This window comes from Pelodiscus sinensis, chromosome 1, assembly GCF_049634645.1.
Source record: "Pelodiscus sinensis isolate JC-2024 chromosome 1, ASM4963464v1, whole genome shotgun sequence".
Classification (NCBI taxonomy): domain Eukaryota; kingdom Metazoa; phylum Chordata; order Testudines; family Trionychidae; genus Pelodiscus; species Pelodiscus sinensis.
In genome coordinates this window covers 111,534,674-111,551,486 of record NC_134711.1, presented here as the reverse complement: position 1 = coordinate 111,551,486, position 16,813 = coordinate 111,534,674, and the positions used below count along the sequence as shown (strand labels likewise).

General features: G+C 48.8%; 2 protein-coding genes across 3 annotated transcripts; both read right to left on the bottom strand.

Moving 5' to 3' along the window:
* Positions 1 to 5: 5 nt before the first annotated feature.
* Positions 6 to 16,049, bottom strand: LOC142818339 (perilipin-3-like). Of its 2 annotated transcripts, none has more exons than XM_075897417.1 (8): positions 16,002 to 16,049; positions 3,993 to 4,072; positions 3,483 to 3,678; positions 2,741 to 2,823; positions 2,355 to 2,586; positions 1,668 to 1,864; positions 1,301 to 1,423; positions 6 to 820 (listed from the first exon to the last, which is right to left on the bottom strand). In XM_075897417.1, the coding sequence occupies exons 2-8, from the start codon at positions 4,053 to 4,055 to the stop codon at positions 416 to 418; spliced, it is 1,299 nt and encodes a 432-aa protein (XP_075753532.1). In that variant the 5' UTR covers positions 4,056 to 4,072; positions 16,002 to 16,049; the 3' UTR covers positions 6 to 415. The 2 variants fall into 2 exon arrangements, with proteins under 2 accessions (XP_075753532.1, XP_075753539.1); XM_075897424.1 differs by lacking the exon at positions 16,002 to 16,049 and adding an exon at positions 4,640 to 4,695.
* Positions 9,663 to 15,429, bottom strand: LOC142818338 (perilipin-3-like). Its single transcript, XM_075897396.1, has 7 exons — positions 15,350 to 15,429; positions 14,835 to 15,030; positions 14,172 to 14,254; positions 12,233 to 12,464; positions 11,523 to 11,719; positions 11,149 to 11,271; positions 9,663 to 10,619 (listed from the first exon to the last, which is right to left on the bottom strand). Exons 1-7 carry the CDS (start codon positions 15,410 to 15,412, stop codon positions 10,215 to 10,217), a joined length of 1,299 nt encoding a protein of 432 aa, XP_075753511.1. The 5' UTR covers positions 15,413 to 15,429; the 3' UTR covers positions 9,663 to 10,214.
* Positions 16,050 to 16,813: the final 764 nt, after the last annotated feature.

The window sequence follows — 16,813 nt, the reverse complement described above, 5'->3', positions numbered from 1 at the left end:
GACAATTCAAATGCAGTGACATTTTATTTTGAAGTCAGGGTGGTTGTAAGTACAAACCAGTATAAAGATAAGAAATCTACATTCTAGCATCCACAACACGCTAAGTTATGCAGCTTGGGCTTCAGATGGTTCTTGTGTCTAAGTTATTACTTAACCAGAACCCTTCCTTCAGATTTAGACATGTGAGCCAAGAGACACAGGAACAGGTAGCCAGCTGAAGTACATTATTCATTACTATCTAGCAGGAGGACTAGTCACCCTGCCAGAAGTTGCAGACATCCAAGCACAGGGATTCCTGGTGCTAGCCTACTTCGGCAGGCCATACAGGGCTAGTGTACATGAAGGCAAAGGAGACTGAATTGGTGGATAGGGAGGAACTCTGCCCTCCGGCTTCCAAGCTGAAATGGTTTCCAGCTCAAGGCTCCTTAGACTCGGATGCCACTACAACTTCTGTCTCCTTAGCTTCAGTTTCCTGATTTTGTGGTGCCAGGGAATCTGCAGAGCCCTTCCCCAATGGGGCAAAGGGTCCCACAATCCAAGACAGAGGCGTATCCTGCATCACGAATGCCATCAGCTCATCCACATATTCCTGGGCCTTGGTCACCATCTCCTGGCTCTGGGTCAGGAGGCTGCTGGAGAGATCCTGGAAGGAGCTGGCAGTGGAGAAGGAAGCATGGAGCTCTCCCATGTTGTGGGACATCTGTCGCACCTTGTCCTGAAGGTTGGCGGGGAGACCTTGAATGCTGGATACTAGCACCCAGTAGGCATCCTGCAGCTGCTGGAAAATGCTGCGAGACATGGCCAGAGTCTCCGACTCCACCTGGTGGGGAGACAAGCAGCTGTATGTTATGTTCCTCACACAAAAGGCATCAGACTCACTGCTACCTCCTGCAGTCGGGTTTGCCATGCCAGTAACCAGCAAGGTCTCTGATGGAAAGCCCACTAGCTACAGAATGCCTTTTCAGGAGGAAGGGAAGCAATCTGGCTCCATTAGATAAATGAAGGAGCTCTTGGATAGCCACTGCAGTCCATAGGCCATGTAACTAAGTGAGAGGTATGTCCAGGAAACCCCTTCTTATGCACATAGCTAAGAGAGCAACTAAGTGACCGAACGCCTTTCTGCACAGTTTGCTCATGTGACAAACTTAAGGATCTCTAAGCAAGTAAGTCTTTGTTATGCTCAGCATTCTCAGTCGACAGGCCCTAGAGATCACTCAAGTTTCCTTGGAGGAACAGCTGCTCAATAGTCATCAGGACCAGAACACTAACTTCTAGTCAGATGGGCAAGCCAAGCACCTACCTCTATGTTCGGCAAGTCTGTGATCTCACTGCATTTTGCCTGCTTTCTGCTCCAGTTCAGCCACACGTGCTGGAACTTCTCCTGGACATCTTGTAGTGTCACACCTTGCTTGAGGTGTTCGATCTGGAGGAGGAGTTAAGTTACAACAGCACATGTCAGCATTTGTCATTTGCCAGCCCTCAGATGGGTATGCTCAAATGCAGCAAGAAGAGATCTAGTCATTGCACACAGCCTCATTGAGCCCCGGTCCAGAAGGAGGGAGTTGAAGTCTTCCCTGCCTTAAGGGGAGCATATGAAGAGGGAAGGGAATCAGAGGCCAGCTGATTTCTGTATTTGTCACAAGGGTTCAGCCTCAAGAAGTCCTTACCAGTCCCATGGTTTGTTGAAGCTGGGAAAGTGCCTCACTGATGCTGTGGCTGGTGCGTCTCATCTTGTCCAGGGAATAGCGGTAGGCGCGCTGGCGGAGTTTGGTGGACAGGGAACCTAAACGCACAAAGTAGCTGCGATGCTCTTGTGGTTGTGCTGTAGACACTTCAGCCCCTTCCACGGATTCCGCAAGTTCCGCTAGAGGGAAGGTTGTTCAGATTAGATGTTGGGGGAAGGAGCACAAGTTGCACTGTCCTACCCCGAACTCTTGGAACGAGAGCTTCCTAGCACCTTTTGAATACCATGGAAGTAACTTCAGCCTTTAAGAGGAGCAATAATTAGCCCCACTAAAACTAGACAGTCTTAAAGTGCTGCATAGACCTGTCTTGTTTCAGCAAGACCAGACTAACACTGCTACATCTCTATTACTAACTGCACTAGAGACTACGAAGCCTGGTTTTGAGCATTTGGATAAGGTCTAGTCTTCCCCCATCTGTCTCATGCTTCCCCTCCAGGACCATCTTGTCATTTAATCTGGGTACATGCCCACCAACGCAAAGCTGAGGCATGAGCGTTACAATATGAAGTTACTGTAGGACAAGACTGAGACGCCTAGAGGAGGTTGGACCAGAGGAAGAGTGACCCTGCTTTTTCAAAGAAATTTGCCCCATCATTCCTGTGCTCTGACCTAGTTCATCCTCAGTCATGGGGAGGTAGTGATCCAAGAGCGCTTCAGATTTCTCCAGCATGGCTTCCATCCCACTTACAGCCAGTTGGCCCATTCTCGACTCCCCAACGGTGCTCATGCCCTCTGCCACCACAGATCTGGTGGTCTTCATACAATCCTGCATGGCCTCCTTGGTCATGTCCACCACTCTGGTCATGCTCTCCTTGACATCTGTCAGTGTGTCAGACATGGCCTAGAGGGAAAGATCCAGCAAGGTATGATCAGTAATTCAGAGCAAGACTAGATACCACCTCATGCTCAAAGTGGTGGCACGGCCTTTTGCTGGAGGAAGCAGAGCAGTATTGCTTGTCTAAGCCCTGGCCATGTCACTGTGTGGGGTGAGTTACCTTCTCAGCCGTCTCTTGAAGGGTTGGTAGATTCTCCTCCACTTTGTCTGGTACTTCAGAAGCCGACTCCGTTCCTGTTGCTTCTGTAGGAAGAGACACCAGGACGTAGTTTCCTTAACCTTCAGTTTTGCTACTGCAATGCAGAATCTGGCTCACATCTGTCATGTGCTCAGGCAGCAACCGTTAGGGTTGAAGAAGCTACCCATTATCACTTGCAACTAATCTCAGTTTACCAGGAGATTTCCCCGTCTTCCCAGTGCAGTGATTGCCTCCCCCTAACCCAGGCTAAGAGATTTCCTTGTGTAAGGATGCTCGTCCTGGACAGTCTCCAAAGCTGTAAGACTGAGTGTAAAGGTCTCACTCCATAGTCAACCACTAACTTATCTCCAGCTCAGCCCTCTGGCAGGCACCCAGAGGTTTACAACACCTTGGCTCCAAAAGGTTCAATGAAGTGATCTCATGAAGGGAATGAGTAAGGATGGTCATTTGTGTTCCCATTGAGCAATTGCTGAACATGAATCTTCACCACCCGGCAGTAGTGGAGATGACTGCATGTGCCATACTAGTCGTTAGAAACACCTGCTTCTAGTATCTCAGGGCTGCTCAATCATTCCTACAGTCACATTAGCCCCACTGCTACTTGCCTTTTGATCTTGAGACCCTACGGTCAAGAGATTGTGTCATACACACACACACACACACATAGAAATCTCTGCTTCATACAGTTACAGACTTTACTCACCCTGAGGTTCAAGTGCAGGTGGAGCTGATGGTTCAGTGCTGGCTGCAACACTGGTTAGGGAGGTCACTCCCTTCTCTGCCATGTCACAGAGAGACTTCACATAGGGATGGCTCTCCTTGGTGGAGGTGTAGGCCGTGGCAGCCAGGTCACAGGCAGTGCTGACCACAGGGAGATTGGCCACCCTCTTCAGGACATTCTAGTGAGGCAAGGGGGAGAACAATGCAGTCAGGGAAGCAAGGGCCAGTCCTGGAGCTGACCCATTGCTTGGTCAAGTGGTTATACCCTTGACTATGTTTGCCCCTCCCATCAAAAGATTATATAATGGTGTGAAAGGCTGTAGAGCAGGAGGGCTAAAGAACTGCTTCTGACATTGGAGTGATGACACTAGGTCAAAAGTCAAAACAAAACACCCCACCAAGGTATCCATGTGTGGAGCCTGCTATTAATCAACAGCCAACTGTATGGTTCAACATGCAGACAGAACAGTGAGGCTTAAGAGGAAATACCCACCTGTTGCTCCTCCTCCCTGTGCTCTGGAGCAGACATATTGGTGTCTTTTCCATTAGAAGTCATGGTCTAGTCAGATAGGCCTGAGACAAGGCAAAGAGAGGCTACATTACAAGCCATAACTATCCCTGGAGTTACAGCACTCAGAGACAAGAAGGTTGTTCTGCTCCATGAAGTGACAACAAAATGGCCATCCCACCTACAGATTAACAAGGAGCCCCTCTTTAGAGAAATATTTGCTCTTTAGAACATTTTGTCACTGCTTCTTAAAAGCATTTCAGTTCTGATAAAGATAAGGAGAAAGCAGGAGAATTCTGTCACATCACTGAGCCATAGAAAATGTTCTACTTTAATAAGCCCATGGAAGGCAGCAAGTACATTACTACTACATCTAGTAATTGGCACTTACTGGTATGAAAATGAAACTTGATCTGATACTGTCCTTCACCAAAGCAGGGGCTTAGAGTCAGCAAACATTATTAAGCATCCCATACTCTGCTATCCAAACCACATTCTGCTTGCAGCATCTTAATAATATAAACACAGCCCCACATCCAAACTTTCTTAGCAGCATGACTACACAGCCCTAGCCAGGGAACAATATAAACAAAAAGCCCTGTTACTAACAAGTCCCACAACACCCCACTAACCTTTCTCAGTACTCCAGGCACTGCCTTTCTCTCCTTACCATCTGGCAGGATTTTATACACATTTGGTGATGTCGTGCTTTAAGTGTAGGGGGTGAAACACTCAGGACTGACAGTTCAGAGGGAGCCAATGAAAAGAAGGCTTCCACTTCTCTGACCAATAAGAGAATAGAAATCCCTTTGGGACGGCAAAGTTTGGGCGTGAGAGCTTCACCATAGGTGATTCCAATTAACCTGCCTGGGTCGTTTGCTGCCACCCAGCTGAACTCACTTTGATTCCACAGCCTGCCTTGAAACAGTTGCTAGTGAGAATGGATAAAAGCACCAGTAGGACTTAAAAAGCAATTGACTTCCATTGCCTTTTCTAATGGTGAAAGGGAGAGGAAAGGGGAACATATTGAAACAGAGCTTCAACTTTTATTTTCACATAGCTAGAAAAAATAAATCCCTGCCAAATATAAACCATCTCTGGGGGTGAGGTTGCAGAGAGCCATGTGCCTGCTTCCTCTGCATGTTGGCCAGTTTCAAAGTAAAACCCAGACACTGTACCACAGAGTGACACTCTAAAGATTGGTAGTTTTCTCCAAGGTTTAGGGCACTAGCCTAGGATTTGAGCTAAGTTCAATTTTATCCACTTCTCTACCTCCTGTGTGACCTTGGGCAAGTCACTTAGCCTCTCAGTTCCCCTATGCACAGTGGGGGTAACAGGACTTCTGGGCTTTATAGTCGTTGTCTGAGGTGCTCAGATACTCTGGCAATCAGGACCTTAAAAACACATTAAAGGATGAGTGGGCTATAATTTTGGAGGAGGGGGGGCATTCCAAGAATGTGGTAGGTGGTCAAGAGTTGCATTCTCCCATGATGTGCATGGATGAGGTACAGGGTCTAGGATGGAGGTTGGATGCAGAAGGGAACTCAGAGTATAGAACTGGGGTGCTGGGTATAGAACTGGGGAGCTGGAGAGGGTCTGGGAGGGAGTATGGGCAAAGGAGGGGCTTCTGATCTTGGACAGGTATTGGGTCCAGGACCCAGGAGGAGGTTGTATTCTGGGGCAGGGGATTTGGTTGCCGGGTCTTGGAGAGGCTAAGAGTGGAGGTACAGAGGTTTAGGTTGAGACATGAGGCAGTGGTGTAGTATGGGGAGCATAATGTTGGGGGGAGGGAGGCATAGGGTGCCAAGTGTAATCTCTGGCCACTTACTTAGTGGTCCGACCAGCATCCCAGCGGGTTCCGCAGGCAGGCTCCCTGCCCTCTGTGTCTCCACACGCCACTTAAAACATCCAGCTGCAGGGCCCTTGTGCTGCTCTAAGTGCCCTGAGGTGGGGTGAAGGGCAGGCTTCATTCACTGTCCTGAACCCAGCACAATCTCACAGCTCCCATTGACCAAAAATCCTCTGCTCCCCCTCCTGTACTCCTGCTCCACGTTGCAAGCTGGCCAAAGGGAGCTGAGAGATTGTGCCGGGGCAGCTGCAGGGGCAGCATGCAAGGTCTCTCCCCCTCCCAGCTCCTAGTGCTGAGAAATGAACATGGGCCTTGCAACCAGCCACTTTGAGGAGCATGTGTGGTTAGGGAAAGCAGGGAGCCCGCCTTTGGCTCTCGCTGGGCTACAGACAGGATCTGGTAGTTCAATGAGATGGATTCAACCCACTGGCTGTATTTTACCTGCCCCTGCCTTAGATAGACAGTGAACCATTTTGTTTGAGAACAAGAAGTGGGTTGGGCAACCGGAATAGCTTTCTCCCCTCTCCTCTTTCAGCCCCCATTCAGAAAAGCGGGACATGTTCCCTTAAAGGGATGGGTGGGAGAAAAGAATATTTCTCCCTCTGACACCCCTTCATTGTTCTCCCTCAGGCTTGAATTGGGACAAAAACTGGTGGCTCTGTCCCTTCCCACGATCCAAGCCCTGCCCGTGTGAGGTGCTACTCAGAGCAGACTGTGCAGGTGCTCAGAACAGGACTGTGCTTGCTCTGCTGGGATCTTTGGCCTTGGGTCCCTCTCAGGAAGTTTCAGACACACCCCGGGCATGAGCAGAGTGAGATGGAGACACAAGAGTCACATGCCAGGAGACCAGTCATGTGATAGGTCAATCTCTGCTATCTCTACCTCACAATACTGAAGATGAAAAAAAAAGCTTGAGACTCTCCATTGACTAGAACTGTGATGTCTGCCTCAGCTGGCTCCCAGCCTCCTGTAGAGGGCGAAGCAGCATCCAGCCCAAAAGAGGGAACTGTTTACCTGGCCCTTACTGTTCCTGTTGTTTGCCCACCCACCCATCCTCCCTTGACTTCAGCAGGGCAATGGCTAGCTGGGCTCTGTGGGATTGGTGGCATCTGGCCCTTTAGCCCCATGGGTCAGAGTGTGGCCATGGGAGTGTGAATAGTTCCCTGATGCCATCCACTGTCACTGTGAAAATGAAACTGAGATGCTTCTCCCAGCAGATGATGCAGATCCACAATCCTCCCTCTCCTTTCTCCCTTACTTTGATCAGCAGTGAAACAGTTAAAAACCTGGACATGTCTCTCACCATCACTTGGCAGGGGAGTTACCCTCCTTAGCTGAACAGGGCAGTTCACACATTTCCAAGCTACCATGTCAGGCTCTCTCTGCAGGAGCAGGCTGCTGCCTACCCAGCTATTTTTGCTGCTTTTATATTTCAAAAGTTTTTCCATAATCTAGTGTCACATGAATGGCAGATTTACTTGGTATTGCTTGAGTACCTGTGGGGGCAGAAGGTGAAGGAATCAGGGCTGGGGCCTGCAAGGTCTGGGGGGGCTTCACCAGGGGTGGTGCTGCTCTAGTTCCTGTGATCCCTAGGTGGAAGTTGGTTGTGTGCTTCCATTGTACCTGCAGGCACCGCCCCTGCAGCTCCCATTGGTCCCAGGTCCTGTCCAATGGCAGCTGACACCACATGGAGCCCAGAGGGACCTGATGGCTGCTTCCAGGAATCATGCAGAGCCAAGTGAGTGAAGGAGTCTGTGTTGAGCCCAGAAACCTCCTGTGCCACCAACTGGATTTTTAACTGCCTGCTCAGTGGTGCAGACTGAAGCTCCCCCGATTCCTTTTTTGATCAGATACGCTGGTTGTAATCACCATACACGTGCCTTCCCCCCACTGATGTGCATGTCCTGCCCTTTGCCTTGGAGCTGCCCCTCCGCCTGCTTTCTGTGCAGGGCAGGGGAGGGAAAATACGGGTGCTGATGTCAGGGTTCCCCCTATACCATTCTGTATCCTTTCTCCATGGAGCAGAGGGGGGCACAACAGGACCAGGGATGGAGTTTTCTTGCTGCTTTAGGGAGTGTTTCAGGGCAAGGGCGAGCCTGTCTTAGCCCAACTGCACCACTATCCAGGAGCCACCAGCAGTGCCAAAATGGAGCACACATCCCTAGCTCCTACCCCAGTCATGAACTCCCTCCTGTACCCCAGCCCTTATTCTAGCTCTGAGCACCCCTGCACCCACGTACTCTCCTAATGCCTGCACCTAGAACCCCCTCCTAGGACCACCTGCCTGCCCAAAGAGCAGCTCAGAGCCCTTCTCACACTACAGATCCCTTAATCCAAGACCAAAGCCTGTGCCCCCAACCCTCTGTCCCAGGCTGATGAAAATGAGTGAGGATAGGCAAGAGAGGGAGGATAAAGGGAGCAGAGGCAGGGCCCTGGAGAAGGGGCAGGAAGGAAGCGGGGCAAGGATATAGATGAGGCAGATCTTGGATTGCACTTAAATTCAAAAAGTGATCGTGTGTTTAAAAAGGTTGGAGACCACTACTCTAGGCCAATATCTAAATCATTAAGCATGAACAGAACTGGTCCCAAAACAGACCCCTGTGGAATCCCACTTGTTATGCCCTTCCACTGTGACTGAACTGTTAATACTAATAGATCATAATGTAACAGAATGTGCCCCTGCTATGGGGATTCCAGAGATAAAGCACATGTATATGAGGGACACCATCAGTCAATATAACTGATTTTCTAGTGTAGGAACGCACTCATGCCAGCCTTAGCACTTTAGGCTCCTGGAACAATTCTCTCTAGAGGAGCAGTTTAGGAGATTCATAAAGGGACTATTAGGACTGGGAATAGCCTAGGATCTGAGACGCATGAGCTAGTAAGCTCTCTGTCACTCAAGTTTGGCTTGGAGTTAGTATAAACCCTAAGTTCACTTACAGGCATTCAGTTGTGAATGAGTGTTTGTAGTTCTACTCAGCACTGCACAATCCCTATGACCTGGGTTGTTGAAAAAAAAAATCCCTCCATTTTTTATTTCTTGCATTTTAGAGGATTAAACCCCTTTGTGAAATTGGTTGTTGTTCAGGGAAGGCCTACATTGCTGAGTGGAGCACTGTCTCACTATCCCTAAAAACCCATGAAGGCCAAGGCATTCAAACTATGTGGTATACTTAGCATAGGCCATGTTCTCCAATTAAACTGCCCCCTTCCTTTGAGAAGGAAAGATTTTTAAAAAAAAATGTATTGCATAGGCTAGGAAAAATACAGTAGCCAAGTGAAAAGCCACAGTTGTGAAAAAAGCTGCATAGTACATGGAGTATTCAGAGTAGCCACTGTGCACAAGGTGTAAAATTCCTAGTACAATCTTTACTGTCATATCCATATATGCTGCTCTAATAGTTAATGGGGTAGTGATAGTGTAGGTGGTGTTCATGATCCAACTGATTCTGATATCATGGCACATGCACTATCCCATATTCTGGGACACCTATACCCAAAAGCCTCTATGACAATCCTGTTCTGAGTCTGCCTCTCCCTTTTTTTGGTAAAAAAGCCACACCCCCACAGACGCCTCCTGGAGCAATCCAGCCAGTGAAGCTGGTTAAAGTAGTCTTTAGCTTACTTGTAGCTATTTTCCCAGGCTGCTTCCTGAAAAGCCAAGTGCCATTCTAAGGCATGTGAAATGAAAGAAATATTAACAATTTGTTCCAATTTTAGCAATAAGCCGCTGCCTGTTTAAAGGGGAGTAGTTGATCTAGAGCCTTAATTTCTGAAGTTCTAAATTTGGTTATTGGTATGAAACAAGCCTGGGAAGTGAGATTAAGTGTCCGCCCCACTAACAGCAGTTGCTGCTACTGAAAAATGAGGATGTCTACAGTAGGACTAGTCTGTGCACAGATCACCTACTATAGACCTGGAAGACACTTAGACATGAGACACCACTATTCAAATGCAGTGACATTTTATTTTGAAGACAGAGTGGTAGTAAGTACAAACCAGTATAAAGATAAGAAATCTACATTCTAACATCCACAACACTATGTTCTGAAGCCCGAGCAGCATATGGTTCTTTTGTCTAAGTTATTACTTTGCCAGACCCCTTCCTTCAGATTTAGACATGTGAGCCAAGAGACACAGGAGCAGGTAGCCTGCTGAAGTACATTATTCATTACTATCTAGCAGGAGGACTAGTCACCCTGCCAGAAGTTGCAGACATCCAAGCACAGGGATTCCTGGTGTTAGCCTACTTCGGCAGTACATACAGGGCTCGTGTACATGAAGGCAAAGGAGACTGAATTGGCAGATATGGAGGAACTCTGCCCTCAGGCTTCCAAGCTGAAATGGTTTCCAGCTCAAGGCTCCTTAGACTCGGATGCCACTACAACTTCTGTCTCCTTAGCTTCAGTTTCCCGATTTTGTGGTGCCAGGGAATCTGCAGAGCCCTTCCCCAATGGGGCAAAGGGTCCCACAATCCAAGACAGAGGCGTATCCTGCATCACATATGCCATCAGCTCATCCACATATTCCTGGGCCTTGGTCACCATCTCCTGGCTCTGGGTCAGGAGGCTGCTGGAGAGATCCTGGAAGGAGCTGGCAGTGGAGAAGGAAGCATGGAGCTCTCCCATGTTGTGGGACATCTGTCGCACCTTGTCCTGAAGGTTGGCGGGGAGACCTTGAATGCTGGATACTAGCACCCAGTAGGCATCCTGCAGCTGCTGGAAAATGCTGCGGGACATGGCCAGAGTCTCCGACTCCACCTGGTGGGGAGACAAGCAGCTGTATGTTCTGTTCCCCACACAAAAGGCATCAGACTCACTGCTACCTCCTGCAGTTGGGTTCACCATGCCAGTAACCAGCAAGGTCTGATGGAAAGTCCACTAGTTACAGAATGCTCCTTCCCTTTCTCCTGAAAAGGCAATCTGGCTCCATTAGATAAATGAAGGAGCTCTTGGATTGCTACTACATAAGCCATGTAACTAAGTGAGGGGTATGTCCGGGAAACCCCTTTTAACAATCCACAGTATTAGATTACAGGTTGTAGTGAGATTAAGCTAAGCATGCACTTAGCTAAGCTAGCAGCTAAGTGACAGAACACCTTTCTGCACAGTTTGCTCATGTGACAAGCTTAAGGATCTCTAAGCAAGTAAGTCTTTGTTATGCTCAAGATTGTCAGTCTTGAGAGGCCCTAGACATCACTCAAGTTTCCTTGGAGGAACAGCTGCTCAATAGTCATCAGGACCAGAATACTATCTAACTTCTAGTCTGATGGGCAAGCCAAGCACCTACCTCTGTGTTCGGCAAGTCTGTGATCTCACTGCCTTTTGCCTGCTTTCTGCTCCAGTTCAGCCACACGTGCTGGAACTTCTCCTGGACATCTTGTAGTGTCACACCTTGCTTGAGGTGTTCGATCTGGATGAAGAGTTAAGTTACAACAGCACATGTCAGCATTTGTCATTTGCCAGCCCTCAGATGGGTATGCTCAAATGCGGCAAGAAGAGATCTAGTCATTGCACACAGCCTCATTGAGCCCTGGTCCAGAAGGAGGGAGTTGAAGACTTCCCTGCCTTAAGGGGGAGCATATGAAGAGGGAAGGGAATCAGAGGCTGGCTGCTTTCTGTATTTGTCAGAAGGGTCTGGCCTCAAGAAGTTGGAGTCCTTACCAGTCCCATGGTTTGTTGAAGCTGGGAAAGCGCCTCACGGATGCTGTGGCTGGTGCGTCTCATCTTGTCCAGGGAATAGCGGTAGGCGCGCTGGCGGAGTTTGGTGGACAGGGAACCTAAACGCACAAAGTAGCCGCGATGCTCTTGTGGTTGTGCCGCAGACACTTCAGCCCCTTCCACAGGTTCTGCAAGTTCCGCTAGAGGGAAGGTTGTTCAGATTAGATGTTGGGGGAAGGAACACAAGTTGCACTATCCTACCCAGAACACTTGGAACCAGAGCTTCCTAGCACCTTTTAAATATCATGGAAGTAGCCTCAGCCTTTAAGTGGAGCAATAATTAACCCCACTAAAATGAGAGTCTTTAAAGTGCTGCATAGTCCTGTCTTGTTTCAGCAAGACTAGACTAATACTGCTACATCTCTATTACTAACTCCACTAGAGACCACCAAGCCTGGTTTTGAGTATTTGGATAAGGTCTAGTCTTCCCCCAACTGTCTCATGCTCATGGTTCCCTTCCAGGACCACCTTGTCCCTACTGTTGCTCAAGTCATTTCAACTGGGTACATGCCCACTGACACAAAGCTGAGGCATGTGCATTACATTATGAAGTTGCTGTAGGACAAGACTGAGACGCCTAGAGGAGGTTGGACCAGAGGGAGGGTTACCCTGGTTTTTCAAAGAAATTTGCCCCATCATTCCTGTGCTCTGACCTAGTTCATCCTCAGTCATGGGAAGATAGTGATCCAAGAGCGCTTCAGATTTCTCCAGCATGGCTTCCATCCCACTTATGGCCAGTTGGCCCATTCTCGACTCCCCAACGATGCTCATGCCCTCTGCCACCACTGATCTGGTGGTCTTCATACCATCCTGCATGGCCTCCTTGGTCATGTCCACCACTCTGGTCATGCTCTCCTTGACATCTGTCAGTGTGTCTGACATGGCCTAGAGGGAAAGATCCAGCAAGGTATGATCAGAGCAACAAAAACCCATATGGATCGAGGGATTGAAGTCCAAGCAGTGGATTACCATCTGCTCAGCTCCATAAGTCAGACATATGGATACCTGGTAAAATTATGATTATTTATTCAAGTGAATTATGAGACCCCATTAGGTGCAGATGTCAAACATGCAGTTTACAGAGTCCATGTTTAAAAAGGTCGTTTGGATTTTTTTAAACCTTATCTTGATGATTAACACAGGGAGAGGTGAATCTCCCATGCATCTGTCACATGGTATGGTGGGTGGTGACATGAGGAGACCTTCCCTGCCCAGCCATCTCCACCCTCCATTCCTGGCTTGGCGTCTAGAGAGGAATGGGTTGGTCCCAAGACATGCTGCTTTTTCTTCCCAAGCCAATACATGGTGGGCACAGGGTTATTTGGCCCCTCCCCCCAGGATATCCTTCAGTATTCACTCCAGTGTGACCAGCCGCCACCTTCCAGGATGGGAAGGGCCTGGAGATTCAGCTCCTGGGGAGGAGGGAAGGGGTGACCTAGCCTGCATCCTGGCAGAAATCAACCTCTCCCCACCCTCCGCTGTAGCTCAAAGCAGCTTGTCTTCTTGCTTGCACTGTACTGAAGAGTCAGTGGCAGCTACACCAGATTGCTGCTAGCCTCACCCAGCTGCCTTTCATCCACAGGCAGGAGGGGGTTAAGCCCAGAGGTGTTGAGCACCAGAGCCGAGACAGCCCGACTGCAGAGGCTTTAGCAAACCTGGCCAGAGAGGCTCAGCAGTGGCAAGTACCCAGAGGATGCAACAGTCCCACACTCCCTTGGGACAGGACCCAGGGTGAGGGGAGGTGGGTGAAGAGGATGCTGCGCCTCATCTAGAGCCGTGTGGCACCTCTGGGGTTGGGTCATGACCAGACTGGAAATCACTTCCTCCTGCCACTCTACAGCTTGGCTGATGGACAAAAGCTTCCCTATGGGAGTGCAGTGAGAGTGATGCCCACAAGGCTTGGCTCCTCCTGGCCAGGACTCTGAACTACAGGGTTTTCCAGGAAGGCCCTGGAACAAGAACCTGCCAACCATACTTGCAAGCTGAGCACTCAGACCAGGGGCTGGCTCTCTGCCCAGCCTTAGCACTGGGGAAGAAGGGGCACAACCGGGAGGTTAGCAATAAGGGGAAGCATGTAAAGGGCCAACTGTGGCGCAGCAGAGTCACAATTAAGTGCTGCCTGCCCTCTTCCACCAGAGGCTGCACCTTGCAGTGCTCAGCCAGAAGTCAAATGGGATGGCAGGGCCCTGCCTCTAAGAGATGGCACAGCACGGGCTCGGCTGATGGACAAGCAGCCTGGCTTCACCTGCTACAGCTTTGCCCTGCCAACAACCTTGCATACCACAGAAACCTGATAAAAGGTACTGGACTCATGCCCTGCCCCCGCCCAGACCTGGCACACAGGCAGCTGAGGAACAGGGATCCTGCCAGGAAGAAAATCCACCAGAATTGATGGAGGGAGAGATAGGAAAACCAAACAGGACAGTCCCATTATTAAAAAGGGCATCGGTTCACCCTACATCTTGCTGTCAAGCTCTACACCAGACTAGATACCACCTAATGCTGAAAGCGGTGGCACAGCCTTTTGCTGGAGGAAGCAGAGCAGTATTGCTTGTCTAAGCCCTGGCCATGTCACTGTGTGGGGTGAGTTACCTTCTCAGCAGTCTCTTGAAGGGTTGGTAGATTCTCCTCCACTTTGTCTGGTACTTCAGAAGCCAGCTCCATTCCTGTTGCTTCTGTAGGAAGAGACACCAGGAAGTAGTTTCCTTAACTGTCAGTTTTACTACTGCAATGCAGCATCTGGCTCACATCTGTCATGTGCTCAGGCAGCAACCGTTAGGTTTGAAGAAGCTGCACATTGACACTTGCAACTAATCTCAGTTTACAAGGGGATTTCCCAGTGCAGAGATGCTCGTCCTGGACAGTCTCCAAAGCTGTAAGACTGAGTGTAGAGGTCTCACTCCATAGTAAAGCACTAACTGATCTCCAACTCAGCCCTCTGGCAGGCACCCAGAGGTTTACAACACCTTTTTTGCAAAAGGTTCAATGAAGTGATCTCATGAAGGGAATGAGTAAGGATGGTCATTTGTGTTCCCATTGAGCAACTACTGAACATGAATCTTCACCACCTGGCAGTAGTGGAGATGACTGCATGTGCCATACTAGTATCTCAGGGCTGCTCAATCATTTCTACAGTCACTGCTACCTGCCTCTAGTGCTGCCGGTCTTTTGATCTTGAGATCCTACCGTCAAGAGATTGTGTCATACACACATACATAGAAAGTTCTGCTTCAGACAGTTACAGACTTTACTCACCCTGAGGTTCAAGTGCAGGTGGAGCTGGCTGTTCACTGCTGGCTGCAACACTGGTTAGGGAGGTCACTCCCTTCTCTGCCATGTCACAGAGAGACTTCACATAGGGATGGCTCTCCTTGGTGGAGGTGTAGGCCGTGGCAGCCAGGTCACAGGCAGTGCTGACCACAGGGAGATTGGCCACCCTCTTCAGGACATTCTAGTGAGGCAAGGGGGAGAACAATGCAGTCAGGGAAGCAAGGGCCTGTCCTGGAGCTGACCCATTGCTTGGTCACGTAGCTATACCCTTGACTGTGTTTGCCCCCCTCCCATCAAAAGATTATATAATGGTGTGAAAGGCTGTAGAGCAGGTGGGCTAAAGAACTCCTTCTGACATTGGAGTGATGACACTAGGTCAAAAGTCAAAACAAAACAAAAAAAATCCAAGGTCTCCATGTGTGGAGCCTGCTATTAATCAACAGCCAACTGTATGGCTCAACATGCAGACAGAACAGTGAGGCTGAAGAGGAAATACCCACCTGTTGCTCCTCCTCCCTCTGCTCTGGAGCAGACATATTGGTGTCTTTTCCATTAGAAGTCATGGTCTAGTCAGATAGACCTGAGACAAGGCAAAGAGAGGCTACATTACAAGCCATAACTATCCCTGGAGTTACAGCACTCAGAGACAAGAAGGTTGTTCTGCTCCATGAAGTGACAACAAGATGGCCATCCCTCCCACAGATTAACAAGGAGCCCCTCTTTAGAGAAATATTTGCTCTTTAGTACGTACACTGTCACTGCTTCTTAAAAGCATTTCAGTTCTGCTAAAGATAAGGACAAAGCAGGAGAATTCTGTCTCACATCATTGAGCCATAGAAAATGTTCTACTTTAATAAACCCATGGAAGGCAGCAAGTACGTAATTACTACTACATCTAGTAATCAGCACTTACTGGTATGAAAAAAACTTGATCTGATACTGTCCTTCACCAAAGCAGGGGCTTATAGTCAGCAAACATTATTAAGCATCCCAGACTCTGCTTTCCAAACCACATTCTGCTTGCAGCATCTTAATAATATAAACAGAGCCCCACATCCAAACTTTCTTAGCAGCATGACTACACAGCTCTAGCAAGGGAATTATAGAAACAAAAAGCCCTGTTACCAACGAGTCCCACAACACCCCACTAACCTTTCTCAGTAATCCAGACACTACCTTACTCTCCTTATCATCTGGCAGGATTTTATACACATTTGGTGATGTCGTGCTTTATGTGTAGGGGGTGAAACACTCAGGACTGACAGTTCAGAGGGAGCCAATGAAAAGAAGGCTTCCACTTCTCTGACCAATAAGAGAATAGAAATCCCTTGGGGACGGCAAAGTTTGGGCGTGAGAGCTTCACCATAGGTGATTCCAATTAACCTGCCTGGGTCGTTTGCTGCCACCCAGCTGAACTCACTTTGATTCCACAGCCTGCCTTGAAACAGTTGCTAGTAAGAATGGATAAAAGCACCAGTAGGACTTAAAAAGCAATTGACTTCCATTGCCTTTTCTGATGGTGAAAGGGAGAGGAAAGGGGAACATATTGAAACAGAGCTTCAACTTTTATTTTGACAAAGCTAGAAAAAATAAATCCCTGCCAAATATAAACCATCTCTGGGGGTGAGGTTCCAGAGAGCCATGCGCCTGCTTCCTCTGCATGTTAGCCAGTTTCAAAGTAAAAACCAGACACTGTACCACAGAGTGGCACTCTAAAGATTGGTAGTTTTCTCCAGGGTTTAGGGCACTAGCCTAGGATTTGAGCTAAGTTCAGTTTTATCCACTCTTCTGCCTCCCGTGTGACCTTGGGCAAGTCACTTAGCCTCTCAGTTCCCCTATGCACAGTGGGGGTAACAGGACTTCTGGGCTTTATAGTGGTTGTCTGAAGTGCTCAGATACTTTGGCAATCAGGACCTTAAATCACATTAAAGGATGAGTGGCCTATAATTTTGGAGGAGGGGGGA